The sequence below is a fragment of the Simochromis diagramma genome, unplaced genomic scaffold (assembly GCF_900408965.1).
Source record: "Simochromis diagramma unplaced genomic scaffold, fSimDia1.1 OVJJ01000361.1, whole genome shotgun sequence".
Taxonomy (NCBI): Eukaryota; Metazoa; Chordata; class Actinopteri; order Cichliformes; family Cichlidae; genus Simochromis; species Simochromis diagramma.
In genome coordinates this window covers 10,803,951-10,824,535 of record NW_024386860.1, presented here as the reverse complement: position 1 = coordinate 10,824,535, position 20,585 = coordinate 10,803,951, and the positions used below count along the sequence as shown (strand labels likewise).

The 20,585-nt window shown below is 36.1% G+C and overlaps 2 protein-coding genes and 1 pseudogene across 2 annotated transcripts; all 3 read left to right on the top strand.

Annotated features, from left to right (window-relative positions):
* Window positions 1–1,735: 1,735 nt before the first annotated feature.
* LOC120732711 (sialic acid-binding Ig-like lectin 13) lies at window positions 1,736–8,239 on the top strand. Its single transcript, XM_040030492.1, has 8 exons — window positions 1,736–1,784; window positions 2,128–2,217; window positions 2,535–2,900; window positions 3,407–3,736; window positions 4,056–4,364; window positions 4,636–4,759; window positions 5,373–5,442; window positions 5,631–8,239. Exons 2-8 carry the CDS (start codon window positions 2,175–2,177, stop codon window positions 5,985–5,987), a joined length of 1,599 nt encoding a protein of 532 aa, XP_039886426.1. The 5' UTR covers window positions 1,736–1,784; window positions 2,128–2,174; the 3' UTR covers window positions 5,988–8,239.
* A 5,870-nt stretch (window positions 8,240–14,109) lies between these two features.
* LOC120732712 lies at window positions 14,110–16,104 on the top strand (annotated as a pseudogene).
* A 1,421-nt stretch (window positions 16,105–17,525) lies between these two features.
* On the top strand, window positions 17,526–20,288 carry LOC120733047 (B-cell receptor CD22-like). The gene is made up of 4 exons (XM_040031042.1): window positions 17,526–17,650; window positions 19,074–19,322; window positions 19,588–19,857; window positions 19,984–20,288. The coding sequence occupies exons 1-4, from the start codon at window positions 17,632–17,634 to the stop codon at window positions 20,286–20,288; spliced, it is 843 nt and encodes a 280-aa protein (XP_039886976.1). The 5' UTR covers window positions 17,526–17,631.
* Window positions 20,289–20,585: the final 297 nt, after the last annotated feature.

Genomic DNA, 20,585 nt, shown 5'->3' with positions numbered 1-20,585 from the left:
ACAATTGGAATGGGTATATATTTGTTTTTTGTTAAGTTGCCTAATAATTATGCACAGCAATAGTCACCTGCACACACAGATATCCCCCTAAAATAGCTAAAACTAAAAACAAACTAAAAACTACTTCCAAAAACATTCAGCTTTGATATTAATGAGTTTTTTGGGTTCATTGAGAACATGGTTGTTGTTCAATAATAAAATTATTCCTCAAAAATACAACTTGCCTAATAATTCTGCACTCCCTGTATTACTTATTAGCTGCTATTTTGTTTCGTATGTACATTCTTCCACTCACCTGTAGGGGACAGAGTAAACCCTCTACAGCACAGTAGTCATATGGTGTGGTCCGAGCCTGGAGCGTCTGCACAGACAGGTTGTATACTATTATACAACCTCATGTAATACAATTACAAGAGTTAATACTATGCATAAATGAACCCATGCACCCACATTGGCAATGAGTGAGAAAAATATACTTGTGTGTTAAAATAGACAATTTATCGTTGTCAAAATGTTCGCTTAATTTTCAATATCAGAGGCTGACAAATTCTACCCAATTAAACGTGATGACACCAGCTCATATAGTACATTAAGCTATTCACACATTTACTAGAGGTTGCAAAACTTCACCACTGCATAGGTCAAAGGTAGCTGCTTGCACGAATTATCTGTCGGGTTATTTCTTAGGTGCAGGCTTGTACAACCTGCCAAAGCTAATACATGAGCTGGAGAAGCTGAGGGACTATATTTTTCAAAGTTAGGCTTTCCATCTTCCTATTTTTTTTTCTTTATTACAGTGGAAAGATGAGGTGATATGCAAATGTAATGATGAAAAAAAAACACTTCAGATATAATAGTTTATAGTATTTAGTGATATTTCTTTTGCATAATAAATGTTTTAGGTTGAGTTTGCCTTTATGATTCTGTTAAAGTTGTTCTATATGTCAGAGGTTACTTCCACTTTTAGAAATGTGCTGCATGAATACTCCTGACATACAGTATCGCAGTGAGCAATATGTCACTCTTTGAAACAGAAAGCATGTTAGTTACAACATCTTTCTTAGCTCTGTCACACTGTGGTGCTGTCTAAAGGTTTCATTAGTTTGTGCTGTCAGTAACTGACAAGGACAAATTGTATTTAGACAGAAATTATTGTAACCTTAAAGCAGTAAAGTCTAAACAGGAACTTAGAGAGAACAAAGTGATCATTATTAACATTCTTAATAATGTTAATAAGAATGCGTAAATCCCAGAGAGTTTATTCTGTTCAGCTTCTCCTTCAGTTTTCAGTAGGAGAAACATTTCATCACTCATCTAAATGACTTCTTTAGTACAAACATTTTATAAAACAGCAAATCTTCCTCTTGCAAATACAGAAGTTATTTCAAAGATCAAAGTGACACCATAAAGCGGAGCATTAACATGCATCTATATATTACAATGCATTACAATGCATAATTGTCAGACGATTGTTTTTAAGACAATTGAACCGTTTTGAACATCCAAATATTTGAAAGCTTAGCACCTCATGTTCAAGATTATCTCTGATTTCACTGCTGTTAAAGTTTCACATTAACATCATAATGTGATAGGAGGTTTTAGCTGTAAGTGTGGTGGCAGTCTAATAGGAAATAATGGCCAGCAGAGTAAAGCTAAACTTCCTGTAAACTTGCTGAAGTGCAAAGAGAAGTAACAAAGGAGGAGGAGGAGGAAGAAGAGTCAGTTGAAAGCAGACAGTCTGCAGAGATCAGTGTGTGGAAACAAAAGCTGGAGGTTCACACAGAGTGAGGGTAAAACACTTTCATCCATTTTTCTCTGTAGTATTCTTGCTTCAGTAATTTCATAAAAAATGATTGTAAATGATTGGTGAATACCTAACTGAAGAAGTCTGAGGCTGAGAGATTTCCATTCATAATTTTTTGCTTCTCGATGGCACAGATATCAAGAAATGCTTTAATATGATGCTTTAAACTTTGATATTTCAAGATCTCAGCCAAGTTTATTGGTCACATGAAAAAATATATTAAAACAGTAAATATGTAAGTGTAATATCCTGTATGTGATTCTATCAGCCACTGAACTTTCTATATTTTTACTGCACCTTTTGTGCGTTTGTGCTTTGAAAAGAAAGCGTCTATCCTGTGGAGAGAAGCCGTGCTGTCATTCAAATCAGAATGTTAACTCTCATCTGGGTGATTCTGCTCTTCGCTGACACAGGTACAGAAGGAAATTTTATTTAAATCTTCATCAATATATGAATTTAAGGAAACTACAAAAAGAAGGAAAACTGCAGTTTCAAAGACAGCAGTGTTTGAAAATGTCATTTACTAAGTTAAAAATGGGAAGCAACAGCTGTGAACTGCATCGCTTATATAAGTCATATCTGTTAACAGCAGAAGTAAAGTAAAAGAGGCATCTTTAAATATAAACATTGTAATTGATGTAAACTGATGGTGTTGGTTACCATCGTTTTTGATTTTCATGAACTCGGCTTCTTCTCTTCTGGTTTGTCTCTTTTGTTTTTGCATGTTCAGGTTCTGGGACTCCTGAGTGTCCAAAGAGCAACAGCAGAATCACACAAAGTGGTAAAAATGTATCAGCACAGGGTGGACTGTGTGTTGTTCTAGCATGTTCTTTTACTACAGAGGATGGTCATGTTGAAAATATAACTTGGTATAAACATGATGGAAACATAACTAAAACAATATTTGGCTCCAGTAACAATACGGAAACTGACTCTGAGTTTGAAGGGAGGGTGTCACTGTTGGAGCCTGACCTGAAAAAGAACTGCAGCATCATTATCGATGACCTCACCAAGTCGGACTCTGGAGCATATCACGCTGTCGCTAAGACAAAGACTAACTGCACACTGATTGCAAACATCACAGTCACAGTTACAGGTATCAAAACCTACCACAAATACTCCATGCACAGTGACCACGTTATCATGTTTGATTTAAATGAGTTAGCTCGACTAAATTACAATGAGTTGTATTAACTACAGCTGCATTATGGCACTAGCACATGTTTGTTTAACGTGAGTTTAAGAGTTGTTAAATCATTACCACTCCAAAGATTTTTGTGAATAAACATGATGCTCAGATTAACACAAAGGCACAACGACTTCCTGTAATGCAGGTCCTGTGTCTCCATTCATCATATATGTCAGCTAAAGTGAAAAACAAAAACAGAAACTGCTGAATGTCCTTTAGTCTATTCCTTTGGTCAGACATAAATTGATGTTTGGGTATACCTCACAGAGCTTGCATCTGTCTTGGAACTTTTCAGCCTTATCTTGTACTTTTTACAATTTAAGTTACTTAACAAAGTGATCATACGTCTACTTTAAATTAGTAGTGGTTTTTATGCTGATTATAATGTCTTGTTTCTTTTACTTTCCTATTAGAGCTGAGTGAAAAGCCCACACTGGAGATTCCTGAAATAACAGAGGGAGAGCAGACTACACTGACCTGCAGCGCTCCTGGTCTCTGCTCTGGATCCACTCCTAATATCACCTGGATATGGAGTGGATCAGGACAAAACCTCTATGAAATCAAAGAAAACAACACTGAATTCAAGTCTGAGGATATGCCTGCCTTCAAGTCAACTCTGACCTTTAACGCTTCAACAAAACACAACGGTGGTCAGGTCACCTGTAAGGTCACCTGTAACGTCACCTGTAAGGTCACCTTCAAAAATGTCAAAACAAATGAGACAAAAACTCTTAATGTCAAGTGTGAGTATTACTCTTGGCAAAAGTATATTTTATCATTATTACAATATTAGTAGTAGTAGCAGTAATTATAATAATGTTGTAATTACTGTAAGTGTAAAACTTTCATGACTGACATTATATTTTGTCTGCTCTTATTTTTTGCATTTTTTACTTAAAAAAGCAGTTTTCATTAAAATCTGGAAAGTAAATGTAATATTAATAACATTGTTGTGTTCTTCAGTATCAGATATTCTTATATTGAAGCAATGTGTTAAAACTATTTATGTTCCTATGAGTTTACTGTAATCTTGATGCTGAGCTTCTTATTCTGTTTTTGCAGATGCAGCAAGAATCTTGAATAACTCTTGTGTCGCTCAGTCAAAGGTTTTGACCTGTGTGTGTATCAGTGAGGGGTTTCCTTCACCCACCATCAAATGGCCACACTTGGAGAGCCACACTGAGTACTCTGTAACAACCAATGTATCAAACACCAGAGTCACCAGCACCATCACTGTGTCCCAAGATCACTATCACAACTCCACTATTGAATGTGTCAGCAGTAATAGTATTGGAAATACCTCATCAAGTGTCAGCCTTATACTAAAAGAGTTTAATGCTAATTCATCACCATCTGAAGAAAGAAATAACAGTAAGTATCTATGAGTGAAATATCTCCCCTATACTCAAATTTAAGACAACTCCACTATTGAATGTGTCAGCAGTAATAGTATTGGAAATACCTCATCAAGTGTCAGCCTTATAATAAATGAGTTTAATGCTAATTCATCATCATCAAACGATACAGAAAATAACTGTAAGTATTTACGAGTTAAACATTTCCATTATACTCAAATTTAAGACATTTCAATACCTGTTTTCAGCTTTAGGTAATCAGCACGGTTTATCTCATTTGATTTCAGATATATTCACAGAGTTTTTAACGATTATTCTAGAGAAGAAAGTCTACATTGCAGTATTGACGGGGTTTGTGATTGGGATAATCCTTTCAACAGTCATTTCTTGTTTGGTAACAAAATGTCGCAGGTAATATTACTATTCTATTTTTGACATCAGTGTTTTTGTATATTTTATTTTATAAAAAGGAATATTATATTTTCTGAATTGTTCATATTAATGCTCACCATCTTCCTGGTATACTCGAACGATTTGTTTGCACACATGTAAATTTCTATTAGGTCATTTTTATATAAAGTTTATTATATACTGTTAGAGATCCTAAATGGTGACTTAAGTTTTTATACCAGAACTTTCCACATATAAATACCATTATATATGGGAAAGAACTGAAACACATATTGTAAAATATCAAAATTGTCAGATATTGTATTGTCACCATTATCATGCTGCAATCATTATTTACTTTTTGTGAGTTTTCATACAGTTTTGGCTTATCTTACGTCATCAGCTTCCGAAAATTTAAACTGAGACACATGCCATCATATTTATATGTAAAGATAAAGTGCATTTTTTGATCCAAGGTATTTTCTCGTCTTTTAACATGAGAAAAACCAGATTGAGCACAGAAAATAATCAGATTATGTGAACTATAAGGGTTTTTTTTTGCCACGACACAACACTTCTGGTCTGCTGTGAGACCTTCCCTAAACTTCATTTCTATTAATTAATTTCTTCCCAGAAAAAAGTGGAAGAGGTCAGAAAATCTGTCTGAAAACCTGGAGATGGTGACTACTGAAGCTGGTCTAATGGTAACTTAAATAAGTACTTAGCCTTTGGTAACATATCTGAATATGATATTTATTTTATGATATTAGTTTGATTTTAATTATATTTTTGGTCAAATATTAAGCTAGTTTGGTTTCTGTCATGTTATTACATCATTATTGTTTTTTATAAGCTGTCAAATTACCTGTAATTGCTGCCTTGTGCTTGACAGATGGATGCTGATCAAGCAGTAACTTATGATGGGATCCGTGAGCCAGAGGACGCTGAAGGAGAAGCTGAGTCTGTTGCACAATTACCATCCAATGGAAACTGCACAAAAGAGGTGGAGTACTCCGACATTAACTTCTCTGCACTAAGACCCAAGAACCCTGAAGAGGCAGCAAACACACAGGATGACAGAGACACAGAGTATGCTGAAATTAAAAGAGAAGAAGTGAGACAAGAAGACGCCCAAGGGGACAGTGAAATGTTGGAGGGCAATGAAGAGAATGAGTTCATGAGTAAAAAGGACAATGAGGAAGGTGAGGATGTGGCGCTGTATTCCAGTGTGGAGGAATTAATGGGTTAATTATGAGAGCTGTGAGATCTATCACATTTGGAGAAATTAACATTACAAACAGAAGATACATGCATGCTGCAATCAACGTATGCGTTAAGAATTGTGTGTGCGTTGTTAGATGAGATGGAATTTCTGGGATTTTTCAATTACGAAAAATATAAGCATGTATGTAATATAAAAGGATAAACACGTTTCCACAGGACTTACAAAAATGGTAAAAATATCAGGCTGTGGTGTTTAATGTGGTCTAAACAGAAAAATAGTGGGTCGACTAATCAGATCCAGGTGCTGACAAAAAGGTTTTCATGAAATATCCTCTCATGTTATAACTTCTTTCTTTGGTATGTAAGTGGCAGTCATTAGTGGAGACTCCACTTATTTAATACAAGGAAATATTCAGATGTCAGCCATACTATGTAAATATTGTAATAAATCTTCTTATTTACTTCACCTTCAAAAGACTGTTCCACAAGAACATAAGGTGAAACTGTTTAAACTAGGGGTGTCAAACTCCAGTCCTCAAGGGCCGGTGTCCTGAAACATTTCCATGTGTCCCTGCTGCAACACACCTAGATAACCTTAGTATGTCATTTGCAAAATTCTGTAGAGTTTGACTGTCTGCTGAGATGGCAACCCCTAACCCAAGTCAAGTAAATTTAAATAAATGAAGTGGAAAATGTACGTATAAAAGTACTTTTATTGCACTGTGTTCATTCACGTATGAGCTGCTGTGAATCAAATGGCTGAATTCCCCATCTCAGCATGCTAATGACCTACTAATGTTATTCAGGTGTGTAGCAGCAGGGACACATAGAAAAGTTTCAGAACGCCGACCCTCGAGGACTGGAGTTTGACACCTGTGGTTTAAAACATGAATATAAATGTTAAATCTTTGTGAAAAAGTTTTTGTATGCAAACAATATTCTTTACATTTTGCATATCTCTGTATGATACATCAGGTAGAATTAGCAGCTTCATGTAACAGTCAAACATTTCATCATGTTAATAAAATTCAGTCATAAATAAGGTGAATGCAACTGAAATCAAATTCAAGCTCAGAGTGAGAATTTATTCAGTTACATTATTGAGTTTATGCAGGAGGGGAGAGAACACCTTTGCTTTGTTTTAAACCATAAAAAGCTAAAGGAAAGCACACCCTGGTAAAGCTTTTGTACAAATTCAGACCACGCATGGCATTTTCTGGTTTGACGCCTCTCAGACGAGGGTTGTCTGTGTTCTGCTGAACTGCTGTAAATAGTGCAACTGCAAAAGTCCAGCTCCACCTTTCAGGCTACTTCCCAGCTCCACAAACACTGGACTAAGGGGGTCATAATATTTAGATTTCAGGTTTCTTTTACAGCTTAAAATTGACCGTTATAGTATCTTACTGTGTCAAAATGTGAGAACAGGAAGATTAGATCCACCGATAATAGAGTGATGCCTAATAAGGAAGTATATATATATATATATTCGTCTGTGACTCTTGTGAGAACAATAACTAGTTCATGAATACTGTGCATGTGTACAGATGACAGGTGTAAGTAGATGAATGCTCAATCTTTGTGTTTGAATCTGCGGTTATTTAAAGCATCTTTTAAATAATATTGTTTTAATCATATATTTTTTAATATGGTTTTCATATATCAGTAATCGCACACCATCATACTTTAAACAGTATGCACTGTGTCAGCTATTTCACAGTTTAAAGTGGTGATGAGGCAAGATAAGTGAAGATAAGGTTGTTGTTGGTTGGTTGGTTGGTTAGCATGACAACACATTGTTTCTCCTGTTTTTAGCAACTGTTGTGTACTTCCTTTTTTTATGATTTATGTCACTTATAGTCATTGCTACAATGAAAATACCTTTTTGTGCTCTTTGTTACATTTATTTTTAGCATACTGTGATAGCCTGAGATTGAGGAATTACTGTAGTGTGAGGAGAAGAGCAGTTATACTTTGCAGTAAATGTTTGTGCAGGTTTTGTTTTGTTTTGTTTGTTTGAATAAATGGAAGCAAATGCTCATAAGTTTTTTCAGACCTGCCGTTAAACATGTTTTGGGTTTGGGGGATCCAAAATTGATTCCCAGGGGGACTGCGGTAGTAAAATGTAGTCACATGAGTATGGAAAATATGAATTTGCAACATCCTGTAGTGGCATCTGTGTTAAACCTGTTTCCTGTGCAGTTTGCTTCCTGTACATTTCTTGAGCATTCTTCTGTTAATAAAACTATTGAATTTTTAAAGAACAAAAAAAAAAAAAAACCTGCCTCTTGTCTTTCCTGAGAAGATTTCTCAACATCCGGATGAGCCTGCTCTTTAAAATTAGGCGCAACAAACAACACAGCAACTGAGTTTATGTTGTTGGTCCTCACTCGAAAGTTTATTTCTCTTTCAGTATAATTTTAACCTCATCAGCACCGTTTTCAGAAATATGTAACACACTAAATTTTCTTAAAAATTGCAGTGGTTATTTTCTTTTTCTTGTTTTTTCTATTAACTATAGCACTTTAATTAACTGCTATTTAGTTATACAGTTCATTAAAGTGCAACACTTTCCTCTTTAGCATATGTAAGAATGACATACTTCTTAAACTCTGCTGCAAATAGCATTTCCTCTTTCAGGGCTTAGGTAGAAGCCTTGCAAACTTAGATTTGAAGAAGTCTGTCTTCAATAGTAAATCTATTTCATGATATATTAATAACATTTTCAAGTCTTCTGTCCCTAAGGTATCCTTCTTCTTGAACATTGGCCTTTTTGTTGAGATTTGGTGTTGAGTTCAGTGCATGGCTTCTCTGGAGGCAGCAGTGTGCAGTGTTGTTGAACTGCATTATGATATTACTGGCCACTTCATGAAGTACGCGTTGCTTTTGCACCTTGGATCAATCTTTTGATTTTGAAGTGTTGTACATTCAGAGATGTTCTTCTGCATACCTGGGTATAAAGAGCAGTTATTTGAGCCTCTGTTGCCTTTCTATTAGCTCAAAAGAGCGCAATCATTGAGCTCTGACATCAGGCAAGGACGTTTTTAGCCACTTTCTGGATATTTTCTCTTTTTGAGACCAATTTCATAGATCTTTCTGTAAACATTAAAGACTATAAATAGCACAATTCAATCAGGACCGTCCTTTAAAAAAAATGCTGAATAAGTAAATTATAAAGATAGATAACTTTGTAGGGGTGTAGGGTGGGGTTATGTTAACCATAAATTGAAATTTGTCTTCAACATGGATGAAAATTGATAACAAGCCTCATAACTAGAAAACTATGATTCTTACAACTGTCTTAACGCTATCTTTATATTTCTATTTACGAGGAGTAAAAGCCAAACTTGCGGAGGAAACCTGTCAGCGAGCACGTTTAATTCACAGAGTGCGCCACCCCAATAAGTGACTCAGACGTTTGCTCTATTTCTGCATCAGAAAACCCACAGTTACCTTATTTCACAGTTAACAAACTCAGTTTGACCTAAACGTGCTTTCTGGAACAACAGGTCTGACTTTTAATGGCTTTGACACAACACAAATGGCACTCAAACAGCTACACAATGTGACAGCAAAAGTAGTCTGGACTGTGCATCTGCCAGCAAAACCTAATATTTTTCATCATGTAGCCTTAGCGCCGCATTTAAATATACAAGTTACTTTTACTTTAAATAAATAATATTGTGGTCACCTATTCTGCTCCATTACAACTCCACATATTTATTCTTGCAGTCTATTAGCAGGAATCATACTATAACATAATCACTGTTTGTCATATAATGAGCTTTGATGCAGTTTTTGGAGCAAACATTTTCAGCTCCTTTCCCTTTAAGACTACCTGCCATTTACCGTAACCTTTTCATCAACAACAGCTTTTAATAGTACGTCAGGACTCTTAGCAACAGAGCTGTGCGCAAGGCACACAGCTCTGTTGCATTTATATCATTATATATGATCAAGACTAGAGAAAAAAACAAATGTGTGTTTAGAGAAGCGTAAAGCCTGACATTTTGGCTCACAAGGATTGCTTGCAGATAAGCTGGCCTCATTATTTAATATTGATCATGTCTGATATCTATTTTGAACATTCACCATTGTCAGTCATTCTACATGACCAAAAACAAGGAAAAGCATCACAGGTCTGCTTTTGAGGTTTTATTTCCTTCTTCGGTTTCAAGCTGTATTTAACAATTTAATCTGATCTGTTACAAGCCCACTGAAAGCAGCCAGGGTGTTTAAGTAACATTATATAAAAGTAAAATTTCCAAAGCAGAAAAACTGTTTTTCAAATTCATATAATTCAAAATATTGCATTAGAGATATGCAGTAAGAGTAAAGACTATGAACAAGGACGATTTCAAATGGAGATAAAACTGACTGGAAGAATGAAACCTCAGCAGTCACTCTAATAGTGACCTGCACAACATACGTAGCTCCAAAGCAATATATCACAACCCAGATCTATGCATGGAAATGTCTCTTGAAAGGAGACTTATGGCTACCTCCGCCGTTGATGTTGTGATTCAGCGTGTTTGCACTGCGACCAAAGATTCTGCAAAGGCCTGACCTTTTTCATCAAAATGCCACTATTAAGGAACTGCACTAAATCTGCTGTCATTTCTGTCCATGAACCACGAGGTCAACAGCACCGTCATCCTTACTGTAAAAGATTAAAGCAGAACTTCTGCTGCATGTGTGAGTGGAAATGAAAAAGGGAGAAATAAAAGGGAACCTCACCACAAAAAAGTAGAAGAAGGCAGTCCCTCATCATCATTTCTAATTATATCTTCTTCTTTTTTTACCACCACTGTTTCTTGACATTAGTTTGACAGTTTTTAAAATCTATATCTTTATAGAGTAACAAACCTATTGTATGGAAAAGGAGAAGCACTTCAAACGAAGAGGAAGAAGGTGATTAAAAAAGGGTTCCGTAAGTCAAGTGTGACAATAATTAAGAAATGTTACACCTATGTTGTATTTTAGCAGTTGTTGCTATAGTGTAGCTTAATAAAGGAATGAACTGCAAAGACAGAAATAAACAAACTGATGACTTTTGTCAAGAAGATTGACTAGTATTCTAGTTTGTGCAGCAAAATGTGTTCCGTGTTATTAAAGGCTGCTGTGGTATTTTACTCTATGTTGACATCTAGTGGTTTTATTAGGAAACTGTTGTTTACAGCAGTGCAGGAGCCTATGTGAGCGGTTTTAAATGTATCAGGTGTACCGTACAGGTGATGAAGGGCTCACTATTTGTCACCTCTCAGGTGAACGGCTGATTCAAATGAGAGGTGAATGAACAAATCATTTGCGGACTTCTCAAAAAGTGAGTCTCCTTGTTGATAAGCAAAGCAGCATACAGGAAAAAGAAAATGGGCCAAAGAGAAGGGCAATGGTGAAATTTAGAAAAGCAGCAGTAAAGTGAGGTGAGGACAAAGTTAGTCACCTCAAAGCTTTCAATTTCAAATCTCATTCTGTTTCTGCCTACACAGTTTACACAGGATGGTCACCCTCTATCAGGGTCTATATTTAAAAAAAAGCACACAAAGTCCATGTTAAATGTCTTAAACCTGAATTATTTCAAATGGGCAACAGGGGGCGACTTGTGTGGTTGCGAAAAAGAAAGTGTCCAGCTATTTAAAAGTCTATTTTCAGAAAAAAATTTTATTTAAATGGAGAAGACATCAGTCAGCAATCCATTTTCTTCTACTTCCACATCTATGACCAATTTAGAACCACCAATTAACCTAAACCTAAAGCCCTGCATGACTTTGGACTGTAGGAGGAAGTCAGAATGTTCAGAGGGAACCAGCAGAGAACGTGCAAACACCACACAGAAAGGCCCCAGGCCGGTTTCAAACCTAGGACGTTTTTGCTGGGCGACAACAGTGCTACTGACAGCACCACCCTGTACGTCTTTTTGATCAAGTACAAAGACAATAAAAAGCTGTGAATATATAATGTAGAATTTCATTTTGCTGCATATTTGCCGTTCTGATTTTTGCATTAAGATGGACTAGTGTATACTGTACAGGGCTGCATGAGCTGGCATATCATGTGAAGAAATAAGTAGCATGTACAACTAGCTAAGATCATACTGTGGCTTTAACCCTTTCACGCATAGTGGTTTGTATTCCAGCACACTTGCATATAAACCACTACATTGGACACTGATGTGTCACTCCATACCCTGCCACCCAGTCAAAACATATGTTGTCCACCTAAGTGGACATGTAGAAAACTAAATGTTTAAAAAAATGAAGTTCAAAAATCTTGTTTGCATGCCTAAAGATGAATAAAAATAATTTAAAAAAAAACCTGATTGAGGTTGTCATATGCATGCATGAAAGGGTTAAAAAGACTTTAAGCTTGACTAAGAAATGTATGTTTAATTAAAGTGAACATCAAAGTTCATGTTCATGCACTATTCGTGTGGTGGGCTATTTTGAGAACTTTGCTTTTAATAGATAAGATCAATACCACAGACACACAGACACAGGCTCGCAGCTTACATGTGGTATTGCAAAGACGAAAGCTATTGCTCTGTCTGTCTGCCCAAAGTTCAGGACTATAACCATACATTTTGTTTTTTTGATCCACACAGAAACAGACATGTAAAAAACAAAAAAACAAACTGTAACACATTAACTACATCTTGCCCACAGGTTTCCTAGCAACTTGGTTCTAATGTCAAGGTGTCACCCAGCTGTGACAGTAAGTTATGGTTGAGAAAATCTGGTATAGAAGTAAAACAATTGTCCCCTGCTGTCAAATAGATGAGGAGTTACTCACAGATGGAACCTAAAATAACATCTGACGCTTAGCAGGTGCTAGTTATTTTGCATACAGGGTTCCTCTAAAAATAAGAAGGGGGAAACTCTGTATCATTTTCAAGACTTTTGAACATGCAGTACTGCATAGCTCTAACAGTTTTAATGGTTGTTCCTCTTTATTAGTAATGCCAAAAAGGAATTTAATAAATGAAAGAAAAACAAAACTGTCAGGTTGCTCTTTCACTGTGTCAGCACTAATAAAGAAAGAAGCAGAGGTACAGAAACAGATGCTGAACTGTAGCACTACCATGAGGACATCTCCATATCATTCAGGTGTTGTTCTATATACCCTAAATAAATCTGCTGGTTTAGGGCTTAACCTCAAGTGTAATTTCCAGTCAGATCTTATAATCTGAATTATAGACAGCTATCGGGGAATATTCATAATCTTTATTATTAGTTTATTAAGTGTAGGTTCAAACTGTGTTTTGTATAATGATGATTTACTTTAGTGAAGGTCATAAACCCAGTTACAGTGCAAAAGATACAATCCCTATATAAATATATAGTTAGGTTGTAAATTGAAGCTTCTCATTTTAAAATTTATGGCAATCACTGAACTTTTGGTGGTATAATGTCGTCCTATTTTTTGCCTGACATAGGATTATAGCTGCTCAACAGTGCTGGGTCTTCTTTGCTAGATTTTTTTTTTCATATTATGATGCACAACTGTGCAACATGTTTGCAGCTGGTGAAACATCTGGACTGTAGGCAGAGTCTTTAGTAGTTTAGCATTGTCTTGCTAAAATATGCACAGCTTTCCCTGAACAAAACATTACATACATGGGAGCATTTATTGCTCTAAAACCTGTATATACATTTCAGCACTGGCGGTACTTTTCTAGATGTACAAGCTGCCAATTCCGCAGGCAATGATGTACCGCCATACTACTAATGGGTATGAGCACTAATAACAAGGTTGATTGTCCTCTTTAGTATGTAGAAAGTTTTATCCGTTTTTTTAAAAAAAGAATTCTGAAATAGCTCCTATAGATATATCTCATATATATATATATATAAAATATTAAGATGTAATAATGAAATTCTTGGCCAGATAACAGTAACTGTTTGTGACATTTTGCTTATTTTGAAAAAGTATATATTACACCTTAAATAAAATGCTATTACAAAGTAAGTTCTACAGCTGTATCTTATTTATATTCTGGCAAATGCCTTTGCCTTCTAGCAGGCTAACATATGTTAGCCACTAGCTTTGCACATTCTGTTTAATCATGTATGTGCTTAAAGTGATTTTGGATTAGGGCTGAGTTTATAGGATTAGAACTTTCCACTAGCTGGATGGAGCCTTAAATAGATCAACCTGAAGCTGTCGGTGCTTCAGAGCTGTGGGAGAATCGCTGTTTGACGGCAAAATATTTCAGCGATAGGACCATTTCTGTTCCAGATGTGCAGGTAGGTGTAGTATTGTTGACTGGAATTAACAGCAATGTTTTTTTTTACATTTCAGCATTTGTCTTCATCAATTTTATTGTGTTAAGTCTTTATCTTTTTTTCTTTTTTTTTTGCCTCTGTGGGCTTCAAACTATCTATGAAAACAGATGAGAATATTAGAGAGGACATTTCCTGTCAGTGAAAACAATTTCCTGCATGTTTGTATATTGAACCATCAGAAAACAACAGAAGATTTATTTATTGATTATACCTTAAATTAACACTGTAGAGCAGATAGAAGAAAACAGAAAACTGATGTTTTTAAATCATGAAAAAGTACTGGGTACAGCTCTTTAGTAAGTCGTTTTCTCCTCCTTTCTGTTAGCCCAAAGTTATTATTGTTTTTAAAGCTACCCTTTATCAATTTGCCAGCTGTAATAATCTCTATTTTTATACTTCAGAAAGATAATAAAGTGTTTTAGAGCTGGGGGGGTTGTTTTGTTTTTTTTACATTAACTTTCTATCCCAAACATTTTTAAGGCCTTTTTAAATAATTGTACTTTTTGTCTTTCCTTAGCGATGGCTGATGTCTTCAGAGGCCTAAACCTCCTTGAAACCCTTAAGGAATCTATTGAGAGCAATAGGTTATCAGATGTTAAGGATGCAGTGGAAGACCTCCTTATCAGCAGGATCAATTTGGGTGTGGTGGGGGACCGTGGGGAAGAAAAAGCCTCCTTCATGAACTCCCTCCGTGGTCTTGGGGCTGGCGATGAGGGAGCAGCTCCTTCTCCAGCCTCTGTTCCTCCAGATGGTTTAGCAGGCTACCCTGACCCCAAACACCCTGACTTTCGCCTGTGGGACCTGCCACCTGTTCCAGACATATCTCCATTTGAACCAGAGGGATACATGGATAGATACAAGTTCCTCCGCTACAATGCAGTCTTTATGACATCCACACAGACAGTCCAACCCAACAGTGTAGATGTTTTCTTGGAGGCCCTTTCCCTGCAGCGACAAACTGTGTATTTCATTCTCTTAGCTTCAGTTAAAGATTCAGAAAAGATCCTGGAAGAAAAAAAGAAAGCCAGTCTGGAAGTGCTGAAATCAAAGGGTATGGCACAGCCTAAAGTCTACCTGGTTGCACCAGCCACCCTGGAGAGGTTTGACTTCCCTACTCTGTTAGCAGATATGAGTAATGATCTTCCAGAGATCAAGGCACACGCCCTTGTCTTAGCTCTACCAACACTCACCTCAGCTCTGGTCACTCAAAAAAGGAAGCATTTAAAGCACTAGTATGGGCAGCTGCCTCACTGTCAGGTGGGGTATCCGCAATTCCTGTTCCCCTTGTTGCATCTATGGTGGATTCAAGTATAGGAGTGCGAATCTTGACCAAAGCACGGTTATCTCTTTGCCTGGATAATGAGTCTGTGGAGCGATTAGCCCGACAGCGAGGCATGGAACCTACAAAACTCAAAGAGTTACGAAACTGTGTGTTGTCAGTAGAGGTTAGCAAGGGTGAAGTGAAAAGGAGGTTGGCGGCAGCAGAGAAGGACTTGGCCACTGTTTCGTCGAAGCTGCTGGAGATGGCGATGCCTAGAAATGCCCGTTCGGTCAGCCGCTCCTTTGCTGCTATGCTGCAGGCTTTAAACAGTGCTATTGATGAGATGGCAGCTGATGCTCAAAACATACTAGCGGCTGCTCATGCAAAGGGGAAATGAAGTCAATTTTTTTTTCTTCATGTAATGTTCAAAAGTGTATATTTTTCATTTATAATACAAAAGTACACTGTTAACACCACGTGAGCATAAATTCTGCAAATAAATGCCAAGCACTTTAAGATTCTCTGTGCTTGTCAATACAGTGGTGTACACGTGAGAAGTTATTTATTTGTAAAAAATGTTTGGAATCATGTATGATTTTTGTTCCACTTCTCACGTGTACACCACTTTGTGTTGGTCTTTCACATGGAATTTCAATAAAATTGATTCATGTTTGTGGCTGTAATGTGACAAAATGTGAAAAAGTTCAAGGGGGCCGAATACTTTTGCAAGCCACTGTAAATACTCACAAAACAGAAGCTTTCACTTTTAAAAACCATGCTTTAAATAGATGAAGTGGGAGGAACTGAATGTGTATTGTAACAAGCTTGTTGAAAACTTCATCTTCAGATTCTCCTCTAGCTTGACTGGGCATGCAAATATATTCAAGGTTTTAAGTCAACTGTGAAAACTTCCTTTTTGCTACTTTAGGAGGGGTCATGCATTCTACATACCCTAACTGGATCCTCTAAGGTAAGAATAAGCTTTGGTCTGAAAACCTCTTCCTTGTTTCTTTTACTGCCTATTTCAAGTTGTCAGTAAGTATGTAATCTCTGTCTGTACTGATTCATCACCGCTGCAATGGTTATTGTCTTCTTCTTTTTTTTTATAGAAAACCTGAAGTTTTGAGTTGAATTATTTCTGATCTGGATTCCAGTTTTCCTTTGAAACATTACCCTTATATCCACAAAACAATGTATTCTTTCATTCTTCTTTCTTCTTATGTGTGTGTAATGAATTGTTAAATGCATAAGTGACGCAAAAGTACTCTATCAATAAACCAACAGCACTATATTGATGCGTTAAAAACATTTTTTTTCTCCAAAGAACAAAATTTAAATTGCACTGCTGTAGGTGTGTGAAAAAATGACCCAAGTGTAACCATTTAATTAACTATAAGGTTTCAAGAAGCAACAGCTTTCTGAAAGCTGTAGCAAACAGGAAGAAGGAAAATCCTGACAGTCACGTATTTGCACTGAAAAACAAAAAGCTACCTTGTTATAAGTTGTAAAGCTTACAGTATGACGCAGTTCCATAAAAATATTCTGTTTTTTGTTGCAGAAATCAAGCTTTAGTTCTATGTGATAATGACAGGTCACACCCATTGTGGTTGATTTTGCTGTTTCTAATACAAAGTAGGTGTTCATTACTCCATAATAAGTGCATTGTTTCCTTTTAACATCTGATTAGGGTCACATTTATTAACGGACTTTCTCACTGGTTTTTGTCATCGCTATAGGGTTTTCTTGTGAAATTCATCCTAAAAATCCCTTCAAATTACAAGACTCTAACTTGACAGCTACAGAGGGGTCCTGCATTGAAATCAAATGTCAAATCATAAAATCTGTCAGTGATGGTCCGGCGTCCTGGTTTTGGATGAAGGATGCAGTTTGGATAAATGGCAGTTTTAGTGCCACTACTATTTTCAGTTCTTCTGAGTCAAAACATCCTGTCAATGCACACTTTGCAAAAAGGGTGAAATATGTCGGCTCTCCAACTAAAAGTTGGAAAAATCCTCCTTTCCTCACTGTGTAGTATATTAATTCGCGACCTGAATAAAACTGACACTGGAAACTATTCTTTTAGATATGTAGGAAAATCTTCAAGTGATATTTGGACTACACAACCATTTATGAACCTCACAGTCACAGGTAAGAGCAAAGATCAGAGTGCTGAAAGATATACTGTTTTCATGTTTTATATTTTAGAGTACAAAACACTGAACTGAGCTGCTGTGGTTACAGAAAAAATCTGATTGGTTAAAATAATTTGACAAAAAAAAACAATGCCTTTTTTAAACTGAAGAAATTGCAACATAGAATTCATACATAAAATTTGGTCAGAAAAAAGTCATTTCACATATTTTATTTCATTAAGATGATAATAATGAACTATTCTTGTATGAGAACTCCATTTTCGGCACCCTTATTTGCATTCCCCTTGGAAATATAAGTAAAGCGATCCCTTAGGTTTCATTTAATGGAACATAGTACAGATAAACAATACAGCTATATGCATACTAGCCATATTTAGCTAACACCTGATATTCCAATCCTCATGAGTTTTAACTAAGCTAGTAACATCAATGTATGATCCTGCAACAGTTTTTTAAATCTTCAGGGAGCAGCCTTATATTATTTGTTCCTAAAACAAACACATTTGTAGGGCTTGTATGCTATACTTTTAGATTTTATCACATTCCTGTTGTCTCTACCTTTACATTTGCAGAAAATCCATGTCTGCTCACTTTTGAGGAACCAAAAAACGTGACTGAAAATGGCAATGTCACACTTACATGCTCCACATTAAGCTCCTGTACTTCAGGCCTAAAAATTGAAGGTCCTTCGGCATCACTTTCCCAAAGCAAACTAGAGAACCCTAAAAAGACCACACTGAGTTTTAAAGTCACTTGGGAGGATGATGGGAGGATGTTTTCATGCCAAACAGAGTGAGACAATACAGATCCATGTTTGATTCGGAATATCAGCCTCACTGTAGGATGTAAGTTCATAACTGAAAGTTTATTAATGTAATTTCTACTGAAGTGTGGACCTAATTACTACTTTTGTAAAAGATATGAATGATGGTAAAGAGTCTGAGGACTAAGGGAGTAAAATTATTACATTACTTTATTACAAAAATTAGATTATTAAATAATAAAAAATTGAACATTGTTGTTAGCTGCCCCATTATTTCTCTGATAAAAATGAATCTGTTGAAACATCTGTTACTACTGTGTCAGAGTCAGATTAGAAGAAAGTGATAAAAAAAAAATTGATTTAAACAGATCTGCACCAGAAAATGATCTTGTTCTGCGGCAAGATGAAAAATAGAAAAGTAGTGTGTTTCTGTTTTTTCTAACTCATTCAGAAAACCTGAATTGGTACAGTGTGACACCTGCGTTGTAATAAATGTGATTAGCTATTTTCACCTTGCTGCATTTGTAAATATATGGATGTATCTGAAATCCAATACTTGTTCTATTCTGTCTATTTCATTTGTGTAAACAATCAACACACGGTGTACCTGTATGCACACTATTTGCTAATCTGTATTGATTTGCCTTTTGAACAGATGCTCCCAAAGACATGTCTGCAAATATAAGCTCTAAAGTTGTAAAGGAAGGAGAGTCTGTCAGTTTCACTTGCTCTGCTAAAGGACAACCTGAGCCCACTTTTACATGGACTAAAGATGGTCGAGATCTTGACTCAAAGGCCAATTGGATGATCTCATCAATTAATGCATCACAGAATGGATCATATATCTGTAAAGCTGTAAACAAATATGGGAGTAAAGAATTAGTGGTGACTGTCGAGGTTATTTGTGAGTATTGTTTCACATTAATTATATTGATCTATTCTTACAAATTTTTAGCAAATGTCTGAATGCCTTTTAATGGGTTTGTATCTCAGTGGTTTAAACTTATGTTGGTGCAGTTTAAGATATTGTCGTTGTATTTGGCATAAGCCTTTATTTTTTATGAGAATCCTGTATTTTAGCTTTTTTAGTTCTGATTCATCAGCCCAGTATTTTCAGCGCTGATTATTACAATGAATCAACTTTACCAAATACTGACATTCTGTTATAGATGCCCCTGATGTTGACATAGAGATTTCACAGGAGTCTGAAAGAAGTCCAAAAACGATTATACAAGGAGATAAAGTCACTTTTACATGTTCTGTTAAGAGAAGCAACCCACCACCAGACTCTTTTACTTGGCAGAAAGACAAAACACATATTGATTCAAAACAGAGAATTGTTGTTGAAAACATACAGCCAGAAGACAGAGGTGAATACACATGTAGTGCCAAGAACACTGTGGGCTCTGGATCAAAAACTCTTCAACTTACGGTTCAATGTAAGTTTTAAACCTCTGTGTTCCATGTCTATGAACATAACAGAGAAAATAAAATAAATTAGTGTTGATGCTGTATTGACTGTTTCAGTATCAAAAGTATTCTGAAAGTTATTTACTGTTTTCCAGACAAACCAAGGAAAACTAACATTTCTATCCATCAAACAAGTGTGAAAATTTATACAGCCGCCACATTCACTTGTTTAACTGATGCAAATCCAGCCCCTTCAAGCTATTCCTGGTTCCATTATAAGCAGACTGACATCCCCCAGAAGAAGATGCTCATGGTTTTCATAGAAACTCTTCACTTAGAAAAAGTAAAAAGAGCAAATGAAGGATGTTACATATGCAACGCGAGCAACAGCATTGACACAGGGGACACTAGTAAGCCAGTGTGCATAGAAGTATTTGTAAGTACTCTGCTGACATATTAAAGTTTCTCTGCACTTTGTTTTAGAACTGATTCCCTTTATCAATCAGTACCATCACAGAGAAAAAAATGCATACATGCTTTTTCAGATTAATGTGATTATTACTGTTGTAGCATAGCGTTAGATGAAGCTGCACTTGCCTAATGATAATTATTAGTATGTTAACTGTCAAGCAAACTAGTCTGTGTCAAATTAGATATTTTAACCCAAGTAAAGCTCAAATTTGAACTTAAACTGCAACTTTATACAAAGAAAATAAAAACATGCTGCATCATTTAGTGAATGCTGGTTCAGCATAGA

Excerpts from the sequence above, each read along its gene's own strand:
- LOC120732711 (XM_040030492.1), top strand. The coding sequence starts at position 2,175 with ATGTTAACTCTCATCTGGGTGATTCTGCTCTTCGCTGACACAG. Across the intron at positions 3,737-4,055 it reads AAAAACTCTTAATGTCAAGT|ATGCAGCAAGAATCTTGAAT; the intron begins GTGAGTATTACT and ends CTGTTTTTGCAG. Across the intron at positions 5,443-5,630 it reads CTACTGAAGCTGGTCTAATG|ATGGATGCTGATCAAGCAGT; the intron begins GTAACTTAAATA and ends TGTGCTTGACAG.
- LOC120733047 (XM_040031042.1), top strand. Across the intron at positions 19,323-19,587 it reads GGTGACTGTCGAGGTTATTT|ATGCCCCTGATGTTGACATA; the intron begins GTGAGTATTGTT and ends ATTCTGTTATAG. Across the intron at positions 19,858-19,983 it reads TCTTCAACTTACGGTTCAAT|ACAAACCAAGGAAAACTAAC; the intron begins GTAAGTTTTAAA and ends ACTGTTTTCCAG.